At 40.1% G+C, this 20362-nt stretch overlaps 1 protein-coding gene across 2 annotated transcripts in view; it reads left to right on the top strand.

Annotated features, from left to right (window-relative positions):
* Positions 1 to 20362, top strand: part of COL4A2 (collagen type IV alpha 2 chain) — a 139354-nt gene that overhangs the window by 110407 nt on the left and 8585 nt on the right. For both annotated transcript variants that reach the window (XM_058846073.1, XM_058846080.1), the window contains exons 26-41: positions 407 to 466; positions 1235 to 1297; positions 4806 to 4913; positions 6072 to 6293; positions 8416 to 8577; positions 9046 to 9216; positions 10327 to 10470; positions 11762 to 11887; positions 12244 to 12425; positions 13893 to 13956; positions 14317 to 14391; positions 15003 to 15110; positions 16035 to 16142; positions 17442 to 17513; positions 17898 to 18023; positions 19311 to 19427. In XM_058846073.1, coding sequence (XP_058702056.1) covers positions 407 to 466; positions 1235 to 1297; positions 4806 to 4913; positions 6072 to 6293; positions 8416 to 8577; positions 9046 to 9216; positions 10327 to 10470; positions 11762 to 11887; positions 12244 to 12425; positions 13893 to 13956; positions 14317 to 14391; positions 15003 to 15110; positions 16035 to 16142; positions 17442 to 17513; positions 17898 to 18023; positions 19311 to 19427 — 1908 coding nt within the window. The remainder of the gene's footprint in view (positions 1 to 406; positions 467 to 1234; positions 1298 to 4805; positions 4914 to 6071; positions 6294 to 8415; positions 8578 to 9045; positions 9217 to 10326; positions 10471 to 11761; positions 11888 to 12243; positions 12426 to 13892; positions 13957 to 14316; positions 14392 to 15002; positions 15111 to 16034; positions 16143 to 17441; positions 17514 to 17897; positions 18024 to 19310; positions 19428 to 20362) is intronic.

Below are 20362 nucleotides of genomic sequence, written 5' to 3' on the forward strand. Positions count from 1 at the left end.
CACCCTTCAGAGCTCCTCATAGTACTTCTGCAGCTTTTCAAGTCCCTTCCAAGTATAGCAATGCCAGGGCTACATTCAGAAGATCTCAGGCTCAGAGTTTTATTCCTCCACTTTGAGAAGCCTGGCAGAATATTCAAGCTAAAGCTTGTACAATAAAGTACATGTCAACCTTACACAGTGCATGGGACAGCCTCCTAACTTGGACAGGATGGATCTAATCAATGTGTAAATAGAGTGTTCAGTATATTACAGCAAATAATTTGTGTGGTATGTGTGCAAAATACATAAGAGAATACATTATCTGCTGGTTTTATAGGCATTTCGGTTAGAATTGAGAACATTTTTGTCTTTTTTGCAATTTTTCTCTTTTGGATAATAACTGTGTTTTGTAATTCTTTGCTCACAGATTGTGGGCAAGTTACTGAAGACTTTCCTAGAGGAGATGCAACCGAGCCAATATGGTCAGGTACTGTACATAAAAATGGTTTTAATTTCTTTTTAGTATTATGCTGCTTTTATGGATGGATATTTTCTTTCTGATGACTGCTTTGGATGCTCTTGGTTGTAAACTACTTGAACTTCAGGTCACAAATAATTATGCATATATTCTACATAGCTCTAAACTAAATTAATCAAACTGAACATTTTCTAAAATTACTGCACTTTTACTTCTGCAACTCAGAGATTTTTTATTTCATCCCTCCTGAGTGTTTATTGTATGATTTATGTGAAATCTAAGAAACAAAACCAGAAATTAGGTGCCCAAGGAAATTTTAGCAACTTTTTTCATTAAGAACTTTGAGTGAAGATTTTCAGTGCAATGTGACAAATAAGAAAAAAACCCTTAGATTTTTACAAAAATTGACTTGATTGCTTCACAGGTATAAATCACCCATAGGGAAACAAAGTGCTTTTCTTATTCTGCAAAATACAAACATCCATGAGGCTGGACTACCCTTCCCATGCTGGTCCAACTGGACCTGCCACCACAGCCTCTGTAAAATGGGCAGGAGAGCAGCTCTTGGGGTGGAGATCAGCTTGAGTGCTCCCCTGAAAATGCTGCTCATAGCCAATTCTTTTTTCAATGAAGAATAAAATTTCTTTTCAAACTAGGAGTTTGCTTGTTAATTTCTTCCACCTGTTTTAATGAAATTGTCTCAACTACAGGCCCAGAGACACGGAGAGGCAACATAGGAGCATGTATAGTGCAGCTAACTTGGTTTTTCGTTTGCAGGTGCAGACTGTTTAAGGCCACCAAAGGGATCTCAAGGAAAGCCAGGAGTGCCAGGAGCCACAGGTAATGTTTTGCCTTTACCCATATTGCGTTTCCCACATACACTACATTTGGAGGGTGTCTTGCCATATTGATTGTAACTCAGCCTTAGCAGACAACCAGTTTTGGAACACAGCATTAACCTGACCCTGCCAGAGAGATCTAAGCAGTGTGCAGCCCAGGTGCTTTTACCATTCCTGAACTAAGCTTGCCTTTGCTAATGAGTGTCAGCCATGAAACAGAAGGCAGAAAGGACAGCCCGTTTGCTGTTCTCCACCTGCAAGAGTATACCGAGTCTACAGGTTTAGTGGTAGAGAGTGCACTGAGGTCTCTCAGAGCTGAGTGCACACCTCACAAGGCAAATCCTGTCCTCTGAGAGCAGGGTGATAAAAAGCTTGGATGAGGACTGTGACAGATCCTTCTCAAGTGATGTACAGAGTGCCTTCAGCAGGCGCAGTGTGGCTCAGTGTCGTGGGCCAGGCTGTCTGACACAACACGACTGTTCTGTCTGTACCCACGCACACCTTCCTTGCAGAGCTGGTCCCCCCTAGCCCAGAGAGGCCATCTGGTCATCCTGGGGCTCCCCACCACTTCTTCTTTCAAGAGGAAAAGGAGGTGAGGACAGAGCCTGATGGACTGTGTGAGATGGAATTGGGACACATGGGCAAAGTGTGCTGAGTGGTCATAATGACTGACCTTGAAGAGGGAAGGTCTGACCAGTACCAGTAGTTCCTATAAGCTTATGTACTCCCAGCCTCAGCAATAAAACTGTTTTGCAATAAATCCTTCTCATCACCAGCTGTAAAGGCACTTAAAAAACTATAAAAAAACCCATAACTTAGTCCTTCAGATTTTGGGAAATGTAAAATTCTTGATGCATCTGTTTCTGTGCCCCTGTCCTTTAGCCAAGTTTAGAGGTCTGGAGTATAAATTTTAAGGTCAAGATCTTTTTTTTTTTTTTTTTTTTTCAACACAAGGTTTATTATAACATACATGGATTGATAATTGATTTATGACAGACTAAAGGATCTTAAAAGGGAAAATTTTATCTCTGTTAAAAGATTACCTGTGTTTCCTTAGTCCTAGTGCCAAAGTTTGTTGCTAGGATCAATGCCTCTTGTTTACTTTGCAATATTTGCAGGCTTTTTTTCTGAATATGATTTGTTTATTCTTTCATTCATATGAGCTTGAAGGTTTTTCTTTCAGTGAGTATGGTCAGATTTAACTCCCAGCTGTAAGACTGCCATAACACAATGCTGTTTCATGTGTTTTACATTTTGTATTCTTGGTTAGCTCTTCTACAGATCTTTCTCTGCCTTTGTTAGCTTACATGCTTTAGTAATTTTAAGACTTGGGGTTTTTTTAAGACTTGTTTTTCATTCTCTCTCTCCAAGTCCCGGGAAGGGCCCCTTGCAGAGCCGAGTGCAGAACTCTGTTCATAGCTGCCTTTCAATCTGAGGCAGTTTCGGAACCAGAAGCTTGGGAGGAAAAGGACACATTTTCACAGCTTCTTTTTGCCGTAGCTGTGTCAATTGAGTTGGCTGGAGCATCTTTCCTACCCACATTCTCCAGATCAGCACAAAAGCACCAACACCTCCTTTAGATAATTTTTGTTTTCTGCTTAGAGTGATGTGGTTTGTCCACAAGATTTCCCACCTTCTGTTCATCCAGCATGGAGCTCCTCTATAGACAATCAAGTCTCTTAGTGTCCTAGGTACTAAGGGCACACAGTGTATCAAGCAAGGACTTGTCTTTGTAGTCTGCCACCCTCATGTCCTTGTGTTCCTTTGAAATTCCTGGCAACACACACAGACCGCCCTGAGTTACATATTGGTTATTCAGGATTGCTGGTGAATAAAATTTTGAAGCTGTTTTCTGTCTCAAACAGCTAAAACATTTGCAAACCAAACATTACATTGGCCAAAATAAAAACCTTTTTTGTGCTGCTGTTCGGCACAACACGGTATCACCAGCTAACATCACATAATGAGTTACTGAAATATGTGGTAAGTGGTGGCTGTATTCTCTGCACCTTCTTTCTCTCACATGGCTTTTTAATTAGTGCAATACTGAACAGAATTAATGAAAGTCAGTTATTGCAGATGGGAAACAAAACCAAGATGCCATTTGGGTAAGAGGCACATTGGAATTTTTCATTGAGACCTGAAAGCCTGAGATTTTCCTTTTGATTTCTTTCTGAGAAGTTACTTTTCATATAAGGGAAAGAAAAATAATCCTGTACATCACTGTGAAGTATTATGCACACTGCATTGGCTGGTTATGTGCACCTTATTTCTCATCTTTCTAAATGTTTTCTTCTCCCATTCATAAATGATAATTAAAACTAAAAATAATCATTAACATATTATTTATATTAAATAATATAAATTCCAGAAAACTAAAGTGAAAAAAGTATTAAAATCCAAGTGATAGTTTCCTTGGTTTGTCATAGTTAAAGTGTGGAGAGAAACTTGCTTTCAGTAATGAATAACTGAGTTGTATTTCATGGTGATGCTAAGCAACAACATTTTAAATGTTAAAGCATGTTGTTGACCTTCAAGCCTGAGCTGGGAACTTAAAAAGTTTAAAGTGCTGGGGAGGGCAGGGGAACAAAGCATTCCACAGGAATTCTTTTCAAAGAACTTTAAAAAATCTTGATCTTGTAATACAGTGAATTAATGAGACTCATGTAATAAAACTATTGCATGGAAAAAAATATATATAATTTTTGAAATACAACAAAGGAGTTCTACAAAGTGCTTGCAGGTTTTGAGATGTTAAAAAACAGTAATATTTGTCCTCACTGAAATGTGAAATACAGTATCACAGGGAAGTGAGGTATCATTTTAGCTGTTAGGAGAAAAATCAGAGAAAAATCAGTATGAGCAAGAGATCAGTGCCAGAAGAACTGGCACTTCCTTTTTTTTTTCAGGGCACAGCTTTCTTTTTCTTTTCTTTTCCTCTCTAGACCTGTAATGTTACAAATATAGTAACTAGGCTAGTTAATTTGTATTCATTTTGAGGGATTATTATATTTAACCTTTAGCCTTACATTTCTCCTACTTGGTTATCTAAACCAGTCTGCTCTTGTTCCATGATCAGTTTAGCAGGGAAAGGAAATTTATTTTTCCCTCCTACAGCATCTCATCTGTGCCGATTTCTGTGAACATTCTTTTTTGACATTGCCTTTTGACCTCAATTTAAAGGCCTTAATTTACAAAATATTGAAAAGCTCCAAAAGTCTGTGAAACTAATTATCTTTACCCTAGTAGTCTCCATATCATTAGTCTTTAATCCAGGTTAATCCATGTTTGTAAAAGCACTTAACCTAGATTCTTGGTCCGTGTTTTGCGATCTTGACTACTTCTAAAGAGCTACTGTACAGCCCCATTAATTTATTTTTTTAAAGGTTTCATCTTTGCATCCAGAAACACACCATGATGATATTTACTGCTATTTTTTTTACATTATATGCACATTTCTGTTTTGTTTGCTCAGATCACACTTTCATACTTTCTTTTATATAATTTAGGTGCAAAAGGTGCAAGAGGATTCCCAGGTGATCCGGGTCCAATGGGTTTCCCAGGGCTAAATGGTACACGAGGTGATCCAGGTCGGGAAGGATTCCCGGGTCCTCCAGGTATCTTGAAATAATTAGTCATTTTTTATATGTTTTTGACCTTTTTATTGCAGTCACTTAAATACAAATACCTGATTCCAGGTACATTTTCACTTCTCTTCTACATTGAATCAATAAGCCATTAGACAAAAACACTACTTTTCAAATCCAGAAGTATTTATTGCAACTTCCATAATGATGAAAAATTTCCTAGATGCCAACCTTTTAAAATCTGCTTTATTGTTCAAAATTATAAATATGATGGTAAAAATTAATGACATTCTCATAAAGAAGTTCAATCACAAGATCTTTTAGATTTCAAGTGCATTATATTCATGATGATGATGCAGAAAGAAAGAAAATAGTATTTCCATTTAATTCTTTCCAACATTAGTATAAATGAGCCTGTGTGTGTTCCACTGCAGATGTGATCCATGCAGTGGCATGCACATATAAGCTGCAGTGGGTGTGTTCACAAATCGTCAGTCAGTCCAGCAACAATTACAGGAATTACCTTTAGAAACTACCTCTTCACTGTGGTTGACCAAGTTTATTTGGTCAGAGAAATGGGTAATGAGTTGTTTGGGGTTTTTTTCTGTACCCCACTACAGAAGCCATTGATGCAACTTAATTTATGAGCTCTCTGGAATTTTTTTTTTTTTGAGTTATCTGGTTTCAAAGTCCTAAATCATCACAGATTCTGACGTGCTGCAAACTTTCCCATTTCCAGTGCCAGGTGCTGCTTTGCCCTCAGGCAGCACACAGCCTGACAGTGTTCTCTAGTCTCATCTACAGCATCTGTAATAGGAACAGAGAAAGCAAAAGAGCTGATGCATGTCCTGATCAGCAGGCAAGGGATGCATCATAAAACATGGCTCTGTGCAGCACAGGGCAGGACCATGAACATCTATCTCCCTGGTAAGCTCTACAGAGTGCTCTAATTGCTAAATTTGGGCTCCCATATGGCTCCCAGGCCACAGGGAATTCTCTGCAGTTTTCCATGCTAGCTTTCACCAATGCTTGGGCTTAACTTTCAGACCAGCTCCAGTTTTCCAGTCCAGAAGAAGGCTTTACCTTGTTGTTTGTGGTAATGGGGTCAATCATGTTGGTGTATCTAGGATTTGAACTCCCAGCGTTTGTAGTGAGCTCTGTGATGCCGAGTCCCTGTTTTATTTATAGGTTTTACTGGACCCAGGGGAGACAGAGGCCCAAATGGTCTACCTGGACTGCAGGGACACCCAGGCCTTACAGGAAAATCTGGAGCTCCAGGAGCACCAGGACCGAAGGGCCTTCCTGGTGACGTTTTTGGAGCAGCAGCAGGTTCCCGAGGAGATGTTGGCCTCCCCGGCTTCCCAGGGTTGAAAGGTGCACCAGGAGATCAAGGAGTACCAGGAGCTAGAGGTAACAGCTTCTTCAAATAAGAAGAAAGGTTTGCATAAGAGTGATACAAATGCAGCCAAACTGTAGGGATGTGAGAGTAGTAAGAGACCACGTTAGGATGCAACAGAGGTACTGATGACTCCACTACCAATTCCCAGTGCCTGATGACCTCCCATTCTTTCCACTTCTGTGTCAGCTGTTGCCAACATGCCTGGCTCCTCTGAACACTTCCTGGAGATCCATTGCTTATCTTCAGCTGTCCTTCACACTGCTCTAAATGAAACCAACCACAGCAGAATACCAGAGAACCAGATTTTGTTCATCTTTGTCACTTTCAGATGTACTGCTAATTTTTTTCACTGTAGTTAAGGGAATGGTGGTGTCGCTGTTATCCTGACTTTTCACTTCCATACAGCAATAATACTGAGATTTTTCCCCCACACCAAAAGATGTCTGGGTATTGCATGGTTTTGGTGATCAGCACATTGCAGTAGCGCTGAATTTGGAAATTTAAACTAAGAGGACATAGAGTTAGGTAACTGCTAATAAGCTATTTTATCTTGTCAGTCTCTGGGCACTACCAAATAAGAAAAATATAATATTATATACTTACTCATAACTTCAGGGTGTTCATTTTAGTTTGTTATTTCATAGACCATGAAAAACACCATAAAAGCCCTCCAGAAAACAGAGTTTCTCTACAAAATCTGATTTTTTACTCTCTAAACCCTGCAAAACACTTTCAAAAGTACATGTGAGAATTTAGCATACCCTGCTACACGGTTCCAATTGCATTTGGACACATAATTCAACTGAGCAAGGATTATTCTATGAAGTAATTCTATGACTAGCTCAAAGCAAGATTTATCACAGGAACTAGTTTTGGATATCCTTCTCATGATTTTTGATGAAAATAAATAAAGAAGAGTATCATCTTCTCAGAGTTATTTGAAGTGAGGAGAGCTGGTTTTACCTGTAGTAGAGCCCCAGAGTGAAGGAAAGGGATGAAAGCAGCTCTGTGGCCCTTAACAAGTTTGAGAAAAGGCAGAAAACATCACTAGCACCTCTGAAAAGGAGACAAAACCCGATTTTGTTTGAAGTCAAAAAATACGGTGTGACTTTGCACCCTCTTTCTAAGCATTTTTGTAGAACTAAGTTTTCAGTAGCAAAAAATAAAATAAAGCATTACCAGTTTGTCTGCTCTTGATTTATTTTACAGTTCTGACAGAATGGCTCCAGATAGCATGTGAATTTTTCTACAAGTATGAATGTTTTTTAGTTTTAGAGGAAATTCCTTTATACCACCTTTTCCACTTCACTCAGAACAGCAAACTAAAGCCTGTATGCTGTTGTTGAGAAAACCCACTTTAAATGATGACAATTATAAAGCTCATTTAACTACAGTCAAGCCAATGGACCTACACTGATGTAAAACCTGAATAAAGAAAAGGAGATCCACTTGACCTGGATTTTAAATGCCATGTACTACTTGTATGCTGCTGTTTCTCCAAACTGAATGAAAAGCAGGCATTGTCTTTCCCTCTCTGCTCATATATGGTAGAGACATAATTTTTCACCCAGTGTATTAAGTTCTTAAGTAAAATTAGGGCCTTTTTGCTTAGGGATTTGTATCAGTCTTACAGCAATGCCTTGTAACAACCTTATGTGAAAATTTCAATAAAACAATAACACAGTTCCCACCATCTGTCTTAAATGTTACTTTTCCTGCCTATAACATTTTAGAAAAGACACATAGCATTATTCCAGTGGTTCAGTCAGCAGCTTGATTCAGTTCTTACTAAGACTGATGTGACAGAAAGATCAGGAATAACAGAATTATTTGGGTTAAAATAGAAAGATTGGGATTAAAATTGAAAGAGACCGAGCTGTATATGCACATCAAGTTAACGTTACCATTAACTTGGAAGAGACAATCAATCTATCTGATGCAAATACTGAGATCATTGCTGGTAATGTCAATTATTTTAAATCTAAAGACCAGTCCTTTAATTTGCTTTTCCTGTTGTCACTGAATTTTCAAAGGAAAAACACACCCTGGAAAGCCTAGGTGTACACAGAAGAGATATATAAAAACAAGTTCTCTACATATGATGCTCTCTAATGCATGATTTTGGTCTTTTAGGAGCGGATGGTAGCCCTGGTTTACCAGGATCCAAAGGAGATCCAGGGCCACAAGGTCTCCCTGGTTTGATGGGATTACCAGGAACACCAGGAACACATGGATTCCCAGGTCCACCAGGAAACCGTGGGCCAGATGGTGGGCCTGGCTCTCAAGGACCTCTCGGTGAGGAAGTAACTGTGTCATTCCTCTTGCTATTCCTCTGTGGCAGGGCAGCTGTATGGTTTCCACAGTAGACAGTTAGGTTTGGGGATAATCCTGATAGGCAGAGCTACTGCTTTTCTTTCTGTAGCCCCCTACCAAGCCAGGTCAGAGCTGGCTGTGGGCAGACTGGGAAAAGGGAGACACCAAATGAGGTTGGGCTTATGGAAAAGGGGCTTAATTCTTAAATTAAAGAGCAGGGTAAGGTCCTGTTGCAAGTGTGGAACCAAACTGATAGTGAGGCTCATTCATGCTGATGAGCTACTTTATCTTTGCAATCATTTCTGCAATTCTTTGATGAAAAAATCCTAATTTCCGCCCTTTAATATGAAGTTGGTAGGACAGCAGTTTTCTCTCTCCTGAGCTACCCTCTATGAAATCATCTCTGTCCAAACCTTTTTCACTCCTCCTGTTCTCACATTTACACGACAGGTCCACCTGGTGCTAGGGGAGAAGATGGTGAGCAAGGTTTTCCTGGCCCTGTGGGCCTGAAGGGTCTGTCTGGTGACAAAGGTGACATGGGTCACACGGGATTACCGGGTATACGTGGTGTGACTGGGCCCCCTGGCATAAGTGGAATGGATGGCTTTCCAGGAGATAAAGGTGAGTTCTGAACTGCTGCTTTGAAAACAGTAGTTGATTAAAGCTGTTCTGTGTGGATGTGAACCAGACATATTCTCTTCTAGTCTCCCTCTATTTAAAACAGTAGAATTATACTATGCCTAATATATTCCAAAATCACTGCCCGTTCTCCCCTGTGTTGGGCTTGGCACAGTGCTACCTTGTGATGTGCAGCCCTATTTAGAAAAGCAATGGCTGTTTTATTTCTCATTTTAAAAAATATACATTATTTACTATTTTCTCTGTAAAAGACTTACCCTCATCCTAGTCTCATTGGTTCTCAGTGAAATTTAAGAGATGTTTCCCCAAACAGTTGGCTTTAAAGTTTTTTTTAAAGCTGGGAGCTCTGAACTGAGCAATGCCAGACACAAGACCTCGATGGGAACTTTAGGATACTAATGCTATGTTGAGAAGGTGAGATTCTCACCTGCCAGCCATGAGAAAACACATATGGGTAATGCACATTGCCTACACCACACAGGGAGTTTTGACAGGGCTCAACTCCATGTGATGCCAAGCTGAGCACAGGGCACGCTTAAAAATGCATGTTGCAATTTCATCAGTTGGAAAGACAGTGCAAAACTGGCTCTGGAGTACTGATCAGCTCTCATCTGAGAGAAATTAAGATCTGTTTCTTAGCATTACCCACGTAAAACAGCATTCTCTTGTTTAGAAATAAAGTAGGGGAATTTTTGGTGAGAAAGGACCAGCCAGTCCTTGTCCCATGATTTGTATCTCTACATGTAGACCGGGCTAATTACAGACCTTATGTGGAAGAAGGTAATATCTCAAGCTCATCTCTAGGAGGGGGGTAGTACTGATCTCTCAGAAGAATGCAGTGAATTCTGGTTATCTCCACAACATCTCTTCTTGGCCAGTTGAGGCAGGTTCATGCACTCCTGAGAGTACACTACCTCAGGAGCTCTACTGCCTCTCAGAGAGCTTGGGTGCCTGCTCCAGATTGCTGTAGGCATCAAGGCACCCAAAAAATAGGTACTGCTGCACTCAAATTTTCATACCATTTTAGTTATGTGTTGCTGGTTTGCAGAAATCTGAGTGAAGTAACAGTTCTCTTTCCCTTCTTTCTTAAAGGCTTGAGAGGTTCACCTGGCATTGATGGTTTCAAAGGCATGACAGGCCTAAAAGGAAGACCAGGCATCAAGGGAATCAAAGGAGAATTTGGCCCACTTGGGGCTCGAGGAGATAAAGGCTCACAGGGTGCACGTGGTTTCAAAGGTATTTGTTTATGGGTCGTACTAGTTAGTGTGTTTGCTCTTCACATCTGCAGAACTATTTTGCAGGGACACAAAGACAAAGAAGACACATTTTTCACATGGTAAATTTAGCTCAGACATTCCTCCGCCTATTTCACACATGGGCCTCTGGCCAAGAGGCCTGGATTTTAGACTCAGGGAAAGGTTACTTCTTTACACAAGGCTGGAGACAAACATCACTCAACTGAACTCAGATAGTGGCACCTCTGGACATGTGAAGAAGTCAAGAGAGCATTTTCCCAGGAAGCATAAGATGTTGGGGGGAGAATACTTGGATTTTTCTCCAGTTGTACTGTAAAGACAGTTGAATAGTCAAAAAACCAGGCAATTAAGCAGGTAAAATTAAGTAGTTAAAAGTCACAAACATTATTAAAAACTTAAAAGTCGCAAACATTCAGCTGGTGTTATTGCTGGTGAAATGAAAACTGTAACAGTCCTCTTTTGATTGCACACAATAATTTTTAAATAAATGTTTTTCCCCAAGACCAAAATGTTATCTCTAGGGACTCTGACTTTGGTATTTTTTTTAAAAAGTGTCTGCAATTCAGAGGTTGCAGCACAGTGACCCCAGCAACAGTCTCAGCAAAAGACAAGTGTGAAAGCAGCCCCTGTGAAGAGAAGTGCAAATATGGTTCTTGGCAAGGAAGCATAAGACAGTACATAATCATAGAAGAAAAGTCTGGGTTACTGGCCTATACTGGCCCTACTTTGTGGGGTCTCTGCACCCCACAAAGAACTAGATACACTTACAGAGTCAATGTGAGTCCCTTCTTCAGGACGTTATTTACTGATATCACCAGTAACCATAAAGTCAAGAGAATGAACACTGTAAGTGATAAGAAATCCAAACACTTTATTTTATATCAAGGCTTTTTGATGGAGAATTTCCTTTTCACTAGAATTAAACTACTTTTCTGTGCTTTTTGAGGTTTTTTTATAAACCATGGTTTTGGGGCTTTTTTATAAACACATGATTCCTAACTGATCTGCTGACAGATAAATTATCTATCACAGAGAAGTCTGGGTCTGACTCCTAGGATTGTATGTACAAAAGTTTAACTCAGTTTTCATGTTTTCTTAAACCTGACTCTTCCACTGCCCTGTTGTATTGTCACAGGTTACTTTTCATGGAAGTGGATTTTCTGTAGATTGTGCAAGATCATTCCTTTTTCCTAATTTGTTCTTCTGTTCACTTTTTCTGACTGTGCTACTGATCAGCATTTTGTAACATGGTTGGGTTTTTTACCCTTTAGGTGACCGTGGAGATCAAGGCCCCCCAGGAGAACCTCCAAAGCTCATGCCCAGCATGATGATGGAAGTTAAAGGTGAAAAAGGAGATGTTGGAGAAAGGGGCACGAAGGGATTCTTTGGCTTAAAAGGTCAGTGGTCATAGTAAAAAGGCAAGCACATTCAGAACTATCATTTAGTGCTTTTTCTCAGCTACCATATTAAATATTCCCTGCTCATTGCACCACTTGGCTGCAGCCCCCCAAGTAAGGTCTCTGACAGCAGAAACTGAGCTCCTGGCATTTCAGAGAGTCACCCCCAAGGAAAGCTTTGAAGGATGATATGTGTGTGTGTGTGTGTGTGTGTGTGTGTGTGTGTGTTTGTGTTGCCTTGTACAGTACATTGTGGTGCCATGTTTTGAGAAGACCAGTAGCAGGAAAACTTATTACGCACAAGGAACTGCATGTCAGTCTTCCCTTACTTATTCTTTCTTCTTTCCTGCCTACAGGTAGCAAGGGAATGCCAGGCCTTCCTGGAAAGACAGGAACCCCAGGCTCCCCTGGGCATCCCAGCTATGTGGCTGGTGTGAAAGGAGACATCGGTGCAAAAGGGCTGACAGGTGTGAAAGGATATCCTGGTCCCGCTGGTTCTCCTGGCATCAGAGGCTTCCCTGGCACCACAGGAGTCAGAGTGAGTTCATGGAATAAGAGTGTCCTTGTGCTGGCATTCAGTTTCTCAGGAAGCGGCATTCACCCCTTGAAATTTTGCTGAACAACAGCAGGGAAAAGATAAAAATGCCATAAGCACTGGATGAATAGATCAAATACTTTTCCTTGCTCCCTCCAACATTCATTAAGCAGAGTAATTTATTTTCTGATTGTGAGACATCCAAATTTCATATGCCAGCATTTTGCCAGTGAGGACCCAGATGGTTCCTTCTAGCTCTTTGATCCTTTTTCCACAGCTGCTGGTAAAAATTATTCTCAGTGTTGGGCTTACTTTTCTCTTTGTCCCAGGACTTAATGGTATCACTGCCAAAAGTTACTCACTGTCACTTATCTAACAGTAAAAGAGCCTAAGAATCTTAGCTTCTAGGGGGTAATTCACTGTAATTCACTCTGGCTTCAAAATGAGTTACACTGGGAGAAATAAATGCTTAGAAAAAGCCTGAAAGTAGACTCACAGACATCATTTATTTAAGAGAGACAAAAACTATGTTCCTTTCTCATGTTCTCTTTGCCTTTAGGTTTCAATAAGATTTTTTTTAACCAAGGACTGCAGAACTGTTATGGTTTAACCTCAGCCAGAAACTAAGCCCCACCCTGTCACTTACTCCCCCACACATCCCCAGCAGGATGGGGAGAAGAGAACTGGAAGGGTAAAAGTGGGAGGACTTGTGGATAAGAACAGTTTTAATTGAAATAAACTAGAATAACAACAAATAATAATAGTAGTAGTAGTAGTAGTAGTAGTAGTAATAATAATAATAATAGATAAATAAAACTCAAGAAAGACAAGTGATACAAATGAAAACAATTGCCCACCACCAACTGGCTGATGCCCAGCCAATCTCTGAGCATTGTTACCCCCCCAGTCCATCATCCCCCCTGCCTTACATGCTGAGCATGAGCCCATATGCCTCATATGCCATATGCTGTGGGATATCTGTTGGATCAGTTGGAGTCAGCTGTCCCAGCTGTGTCCCCTCCCAAATCCTTGCTTTCCCCCAGCCTGCTCACTGGCAGGGTGGGGTGACAAGCAAAAAATGTCACTGTGTAAGTGCAGTTCAGTAGGAATGAAAACATCCCTGTGTTATCAACAGTATTTCCAGCACAAATGCAAAACACAATCGTGTACTGGCTATTATGAAAACAAAATAACTCTACCCCAGCCAAAATCAGCACAAGGACTCACTGGTATATATGCATAATAGGATGTCCTCAATTTCAAACTTAAACCTTTGGAAACATAACTTGTCCCTTGGTTGGTCCTGATTTAGATTAACTGACTGCTAACAGGTTACTCTATAAAGTACTACAGAAGCTCAAAAATGGTACATTTAATAGCCTTTTTTTAGTATTTCCAAAGTCAGTGGCTTGGAAGGTTGAATAAATCCTCATCTTCACTAACTGCTGCCTGTTTTCAATCATATGATAGGGAGAAAAGGGCGTTCCAGGAATTTCAGGCCATTTTGGTACTCCTGGCTCACATGGAGAAATAGGTGAGTTTGTTCTCTTATCTGAGCACTCTCTGTATTCATCACCCATAAAATACTTGACCTTGAGTTCTGAGGGGTCTCAGTGCTTCTTCCATCTCAAAGAGACTTTCTACAGTCTAAGACTATAAAAAGGTTAAGTGTTAATTTCATGCTATATGTGCTGTCCATAGATAAATCCATTCATGGCAAGGAGGGCGGCTGTTCTAGACACCTTTTTTGCTGTCTTTAATTTACTTCTCTTTTATTCTACAAAGATAATAATTGCCGAATTTTGCCTCTGAAGTTGCAATTCCTTCGAAACAACAGGAAGCACTGTTTAAATTAAAGCCTTACCACTCATGTGTTCATTTTTGTTTGAAATAGGTGATCGGGGAGAGACTATAAACTTACCAGGAATGCCAGGCCTTAAAGGAGAAGTTGGTGTGCCAGGCTTAACAGGTATTAATTTCACAGTTGCTCTCTGAATGTATTACTTTTCACATACTAAAGTTCCCAGAGGAAGGGAGAGGAAGATTTCTATGGGATTTTGATGGCTTTTGAACTTAAGCTCTCATGACAGCTCCTGGAGAGGTTAATCTTTTCTTTATTGAAATTAATATGTGCTGCATTTACTTCTTCAACTGAAAGTACCATTATAGCAGTAAACAGGCATCATTATAGGCAACTCCAGTAAACATTTCTATATGATTTGTTTTGTTGTTGATGACAAAAGCAGCATTATCAGGCCATGATTGTAGAAGGTAAGATAGCAAAGTCTTGTAGATTTTGGATTGAGTTGTCAGTAATGTGTTAAATTTCCCTCTACATGCAGCGTACTCTAACATCCATGTCATATTCCACATCATTTGGGGACTCCTTTAAAAAAAAGTGTAATCATCATTTGACCAGAGGACTGTTCATGCTCCCAGGTTGTGTAAGCACCCTGACTAGAAGAATGTCTTTATGTGGCAAGACCAGGACCCATTCATTAGCCAAGTTCATGTTATGCTTATTTGTTTAGGGTTGTATAGATATCATGAAAAGAATATACTGGTTTTGTGGTTTTCCAGGCATAAGAGGAGGTGTGGGACCAAAAGGAGAAGGTGGTGATCCTGGTTTCCCTGGCATTGAAGGTCTCAAGGGCACACAGGGTGTCCCTGGCTCTGTGGGACAGGAAGGTAAAATATTCTTTTTAACACTCCAAAGAATAACATTGTTTAAGAGAGGGAAAAAAATATTCTTTCCATCAAAAGAAAGTAAGTCTTTTAATATGTTCATCATTCTGTAAATTGGTGAGGAGCAGTGACAAGGATGTGGAACTCACGGCAGAAGAGGAAATAGCAAAAACCTAACTCTACTTCATACCTGTTTTTCCTTCTCTGTAGCAACCATGCGTCCAAAGTGTTGTATTGCTGGCATACTCAGGTATTCTGATGTCTCAGTACTACAAGGAGTGGGCTTTTCAATGACCTTTTCTGCCATAAAGGAAGTCAGTCTCCCCCAGGACAGTTACAGAGCCTTTGTGCCAGGCTCATGGGCCAACTGTACAAGAGAAGCCAAGTCAGGTTCAGTTGTGGCTGGATCATACACTCAGGGCTTAAGAACACATCTTACTGCAGGAGGATCATGGAAATGCTCTTTCAGAACAGTTGCTCCACGCTTCTCTCATTAGAGGGCTTAGGAACTCCAGCCAAGACTGGAAGAGTCTTGATATGTGCCTTGCTGGGAAACAGTTCTTGTGTGAACAGCTTCTCAGTGGGAAAAGCAAAACAGGTACAGCAGAAAGGGAAAGTGACATGCACAGCAGTGAAATCACTTCTTGTAACTGGCAATAGAAGTCAAGTTATCATTTTAATAGGAGGAGCTCACTGTCTTTCTGAGGTTGTCACAAACCTGAAGTTTGTAATGAGTTGTTCTTTTGTACTTTGTCTCTCCTACCTGTGCTCTCTTTAGTTTTCTTGCACTTGGATGAGCAGTTACAATGAGATTAGGAAGGGGAAGTCTTCATTTTGCTGCCTGGGAAAATGAAAGTAGCACAAGTCTCTGTTTGGGCTGTTGGTTTTAAGGATGATCATGAGCAATGATTCACTGTTGCCACACAGGTTTGCCAGGACTGGTTGGCCCCCCAGGGCAACAAGGAAGCCCTGGGACACCTGGATTTCCAGGTGAAAAGGGAACTCCCGGCTGGCCAGGCTTACCAGGACAAGCAGGTATTTGTACAGCTTCAGCTATTCAATCATTTCTGTGGGAGCACTTGCAAATGTTCCTTTGGGGTGAAGAAGAAGAAAGAAGGTTCCTTTGGGGTGAAGAAGAAGAAGAAGAAAGGAGTTCAGAGTGGCAGTTTCCTCTACTAAAATATTTATTCCTCACAAAATCCAGATGCACGCATTAACAAAGACAGACATGGCTGCCAGTTTATGGCTTCTGGTGTCTTCTCAGCTCATTTTAACTGTTGACAACTTCTTCAACTAGAAAGCAGTTTTCAGGAAACATTTTCATTTTTCATGACAGCTAGGAAGAAAAAACAATAAAAAATTATTAAACATGCAGCAATTAATATACAATATGAGAATATTATAAGGTGGCATTAGATAGCAAGCAACATATTTGTCCTGCATCATCACCAAAAACTGTTAACTGATTCAATACCTGGTTTCAAGAATAAATGACTTATGGCTTAGACAGAATTGTGCTATTAAAATGCAGGTGATAGTTTATAATGAAGCTGTTTGTTTGACAGGACACGGAATCTCAGTGGTTACCACTTAATATATAATTCCTTAATATATTAAGTTAGCAGATTTTTTTCTACCTTACAGCCAGAAATCACCCTGCTTTTAATAAGATACTTCTATCAGAATCTGCATCAAAGCTAATCTAATACAGTTATGAAAACTGCCTTTTTAGACAGTGAAGAGAGACAGACACTTATTTTTCTGAGACTGAATAGTCCTCCAGAGCTCTGGCCATTGTCTAGCTTTAACATCATACTTATCACTTTGACAGGTACAAATAGATTGAATAACTTTTACCTGTAACAATAGTAACATTAACAGTAGCTATTAGAAATTTTTTTAAGGTTTTGTTGGTTTTTTTTTAAATGACATAGAGTGAATTTCTCCTGAAGAGAGCTTTATTATAACCACATTTGGAGTCTACAATTATGTCATAATTGTCTTGGCTTGAGGATTTTGTAAAACTAAATGAGTATTAAAAAAACTATGGCAGCAAGACTGGAACTAATGGCATGCTACCGGATGGATCAGAGATATTTTAAAAAATGTCTCTAGAGTAATGAGTTTATCAGATAATAACGAATTTTGCCAATCACAAAACCATAGCATGGTGTATTTTGAAATAAACTTATGGTAATTTATTCATTTGTATATAATATACCATATTTTAACACAGAATAGCATTTATTCAAGCACTTGATTTTATTTTTTTTTGCCCAGGAATGTAGACTAATAGAAAGTAGTATGATAATCATGAATGTCATTTTAAAACAGGCCAGCCTGGCTTAAGAGGAATCAGTGGACTGCATGGTTTACCAGGCACTAAGGGCTTACCAGGATCACCAGGTAAGTGAGGCTGTTATTCTGCCTGTTCACAGGCACAGCATTGTGTTGGCTTCAAGTTTGGTAGGTGAAGTCTTTGTGATGCAGCTTTCTTAACTGTGTCCTCCAAAGCTTTGGGCTGTGCTTCATTACTGTGGGCTCTGGCAAACAACTTCATGCACTATGTGCTACCCCACAGGTGGATTAGAACACAACTTCAAATCGTAAATTCTTTCTTCTGATAAAGTTAAAACCTCAAGGCCTTTTTTCTCATCATGGGCCTTTTTTTCAATGCCACTACAGACTCATGTATTTTGTAAATCCACATGCTTTGTACACGTAATTTATCATGCATTGTTATATGCAGAAACATTTCAGCTTTCCTCTTTATTCTGAACAACTCAACAGGTCCAGATGGGTACGGCTCTGCAGGTTTCCCAGGTGCGCTGGGTGACAAAGGAGAAGCGGGAGAGCCAAGCAGAGTAGAAGGCAGCCGAGGACCTCCGGGACAGAAGGGAGACAGAGGTGTTCCAGGTCTGCATTCCAGAGGATGGGATCCACCTATTATTTGTTTCACCTGTGGGTGTTAGAGATGTCACAAAATACACTATGGTGTAGGCAGCTGAATAGCTGAACTCCCAAAGTTGGGAAGGTCAGTGTTTGGAGTTCGTGCTGCAGCTCAGCCAGCCTTTGCTCAGAAGCAGCAGTCTGTGTTCCACCTGGGCCCTTCCCCATCTTGTAGCACTCACTGGGCTCAGCAAGCTCCAAATGCCAGAGGCTACTCCCAGCCATCAGCTCCCCAGATATTTTTGATAAAGTTACAGTTACACAAGCGCATGACCCCTCTCTCTTTTTGTTGCAAACCTGTCCATATCTACCTTTCGCCTGAAAGCCTCACAATCTCTCAGTGTGTGATGGTCCTGCTGGCACCTCGGGGGCTCTGTTCCCATACACAGTGCTATGCTGGTGCTATCTACCCCTTGTGCAGAGCAAGCTCCAACCCTCTGTGCTGCAACAGATTGTTCTCATCTCAGAATGCATCACCACCTGGTTTTTGTCCATCAGGAAGCCACCAGACTGATGTCAGGAACAAATAAATTAATTAATATATTTTTTGTGGGTTTGGTTTTTAAGTTTTTCCAACATTTTGGCTCTGATAGGATTAAGGACTGACAGAGATATAAACCTTTGCCTACTTAGTTCAATGGCTCATTTATATTCTTTTGTGTTACACTTCGTTGTTACTAACATGCTGTGCCATCTCAAACACCATTCAGAGATTTATTATCAAGCATTCAAAAAAAAACAGCTTCATTCACATTTATTTGTCACAATTATAAACATAAGGTTAACTTCCTAACAACTTCAATACACTTAAAAGAATAATCTGTTATTGGTAGAGCAGATTTTTGACCATTTAACAATTTTTCATCTCTAGAGAACTTCTTGGATTTGAACTTTTGGGTTTAACTGACCCTGCAGACACAAAGAAGAAGAACTGTTTTCCTGCCTGCTTCAGTATATCCTTGAGTACTTCCTATCTTGAAGTACTATTTTACCTGGCAGACACAAGATTATTAGTATTCCACAGAGTGAGATGTAATTAGCTACCCAGAGAGCTTTGGCAGAGAACTAGTATTTTGTTCTTAAAAAAAAAAACAAACTTCCACAGTATTATCTTAAAAAAATTAAACAAAAATCAGTGGGAACTGCAGGTGTTTTCTATTTTGAAAATCCCACCCCTTACTCTAAGGTGAGTCCTTTTAATTGCAATTGTGCATTTTCCTTGCAATAATTAATTATTTCTTTTCTTCCTTTCAGGAGTCCCAGGACCCTTTGGTATTCCTGGACAGGAAGGATTTCCAGGGCCTCCTGGGATTTCAAATATATCAGGATATCCTGGTGATAAAGGCTCCCCAGGTCTAGATGGAGTTCCAGGTAATTCATGCAACAGCAGTCATTGTTATTTCTGTCTTGATTCAGCAAAGCAGCTCTATTAAACACAGCATTAAAATTGTTGGACAGAATTCCTGGTACATCAGATAATAAATACAGACCTCTTGAAAGCAAAAGGCAGTTCCTCCAGGTTGTCCTGATGGAAGGGTTTGATCTTCAAGCAAATAAAAGATTAAATAATCCAGAATTCTCTCAACAATTTTCAGAAGTATTATGCTAATCTAGATTATGCTAATCTACTACTCTAGAATCTGAGGTCTGTGGCAGACTTGCAAGTCTATTAAATACTGTCTTAATAATTTACAAAATTCTCCTATGTGAAATGACCATGAAAGCTAAATTACTGGAAAGTATTAGCTCTTCCTTCTTAAGAATTCCTATTGCTTATTGGACTGCACAATCATTTCAAACTGCAGTGCCACTGTGAAGAGCTTGTAGCAGAAGTTGTTCCACTAACATCTTTATATGATGGATGGAAATTTTTTTGTAAACTCAGCAAAAACTCAGAACAGACAAACCAGCTGTAAACCAACAAAATACCTAGGCTTCCAAGTTGAGAGTGTTATTTGGCCTGACTCTGCATACTGATTCCAACTCTCGAAGCAGTCAGGAGAGTGGAAACAGGAACACCATATCCCAGCCAAAACGGTGAGACAAGTGTGGCTCACTCTTACTTTGCCACATACATCTTGCAATCGTATCCTCATGTGATCCAGCTTCAAAAGGCAGCACGAGAGATGCCCCACTCAAAACCCTACTTAGTAAGTCACTCTCTCTTCAGAAGCAAGGTCCAAGTGTCTTGTAAGCAGCAGGGGTAACTGAAGAGAAACCTGCCAGGTTTAGCTTCAGGCAATATGCAATTCTAGAAAAAGAAGCTGTTCCCGTAATTCCCAAGACAGCATGAAGTACTTATTTGG

Source organism: Poecile atricapillus, chromosome 1, assembly GCF_030490865.1.
Source record: "Poecile atricapillus isolate bPoeAtr1 chromosome 1, bPoeAtr1.hap1, whole genome shotgun sequence".
NCBI lineage: Eukaryota > Metazoa > Chordata > Aves > Passeriformes > Paridae > Poecile > Poecile atricapillus.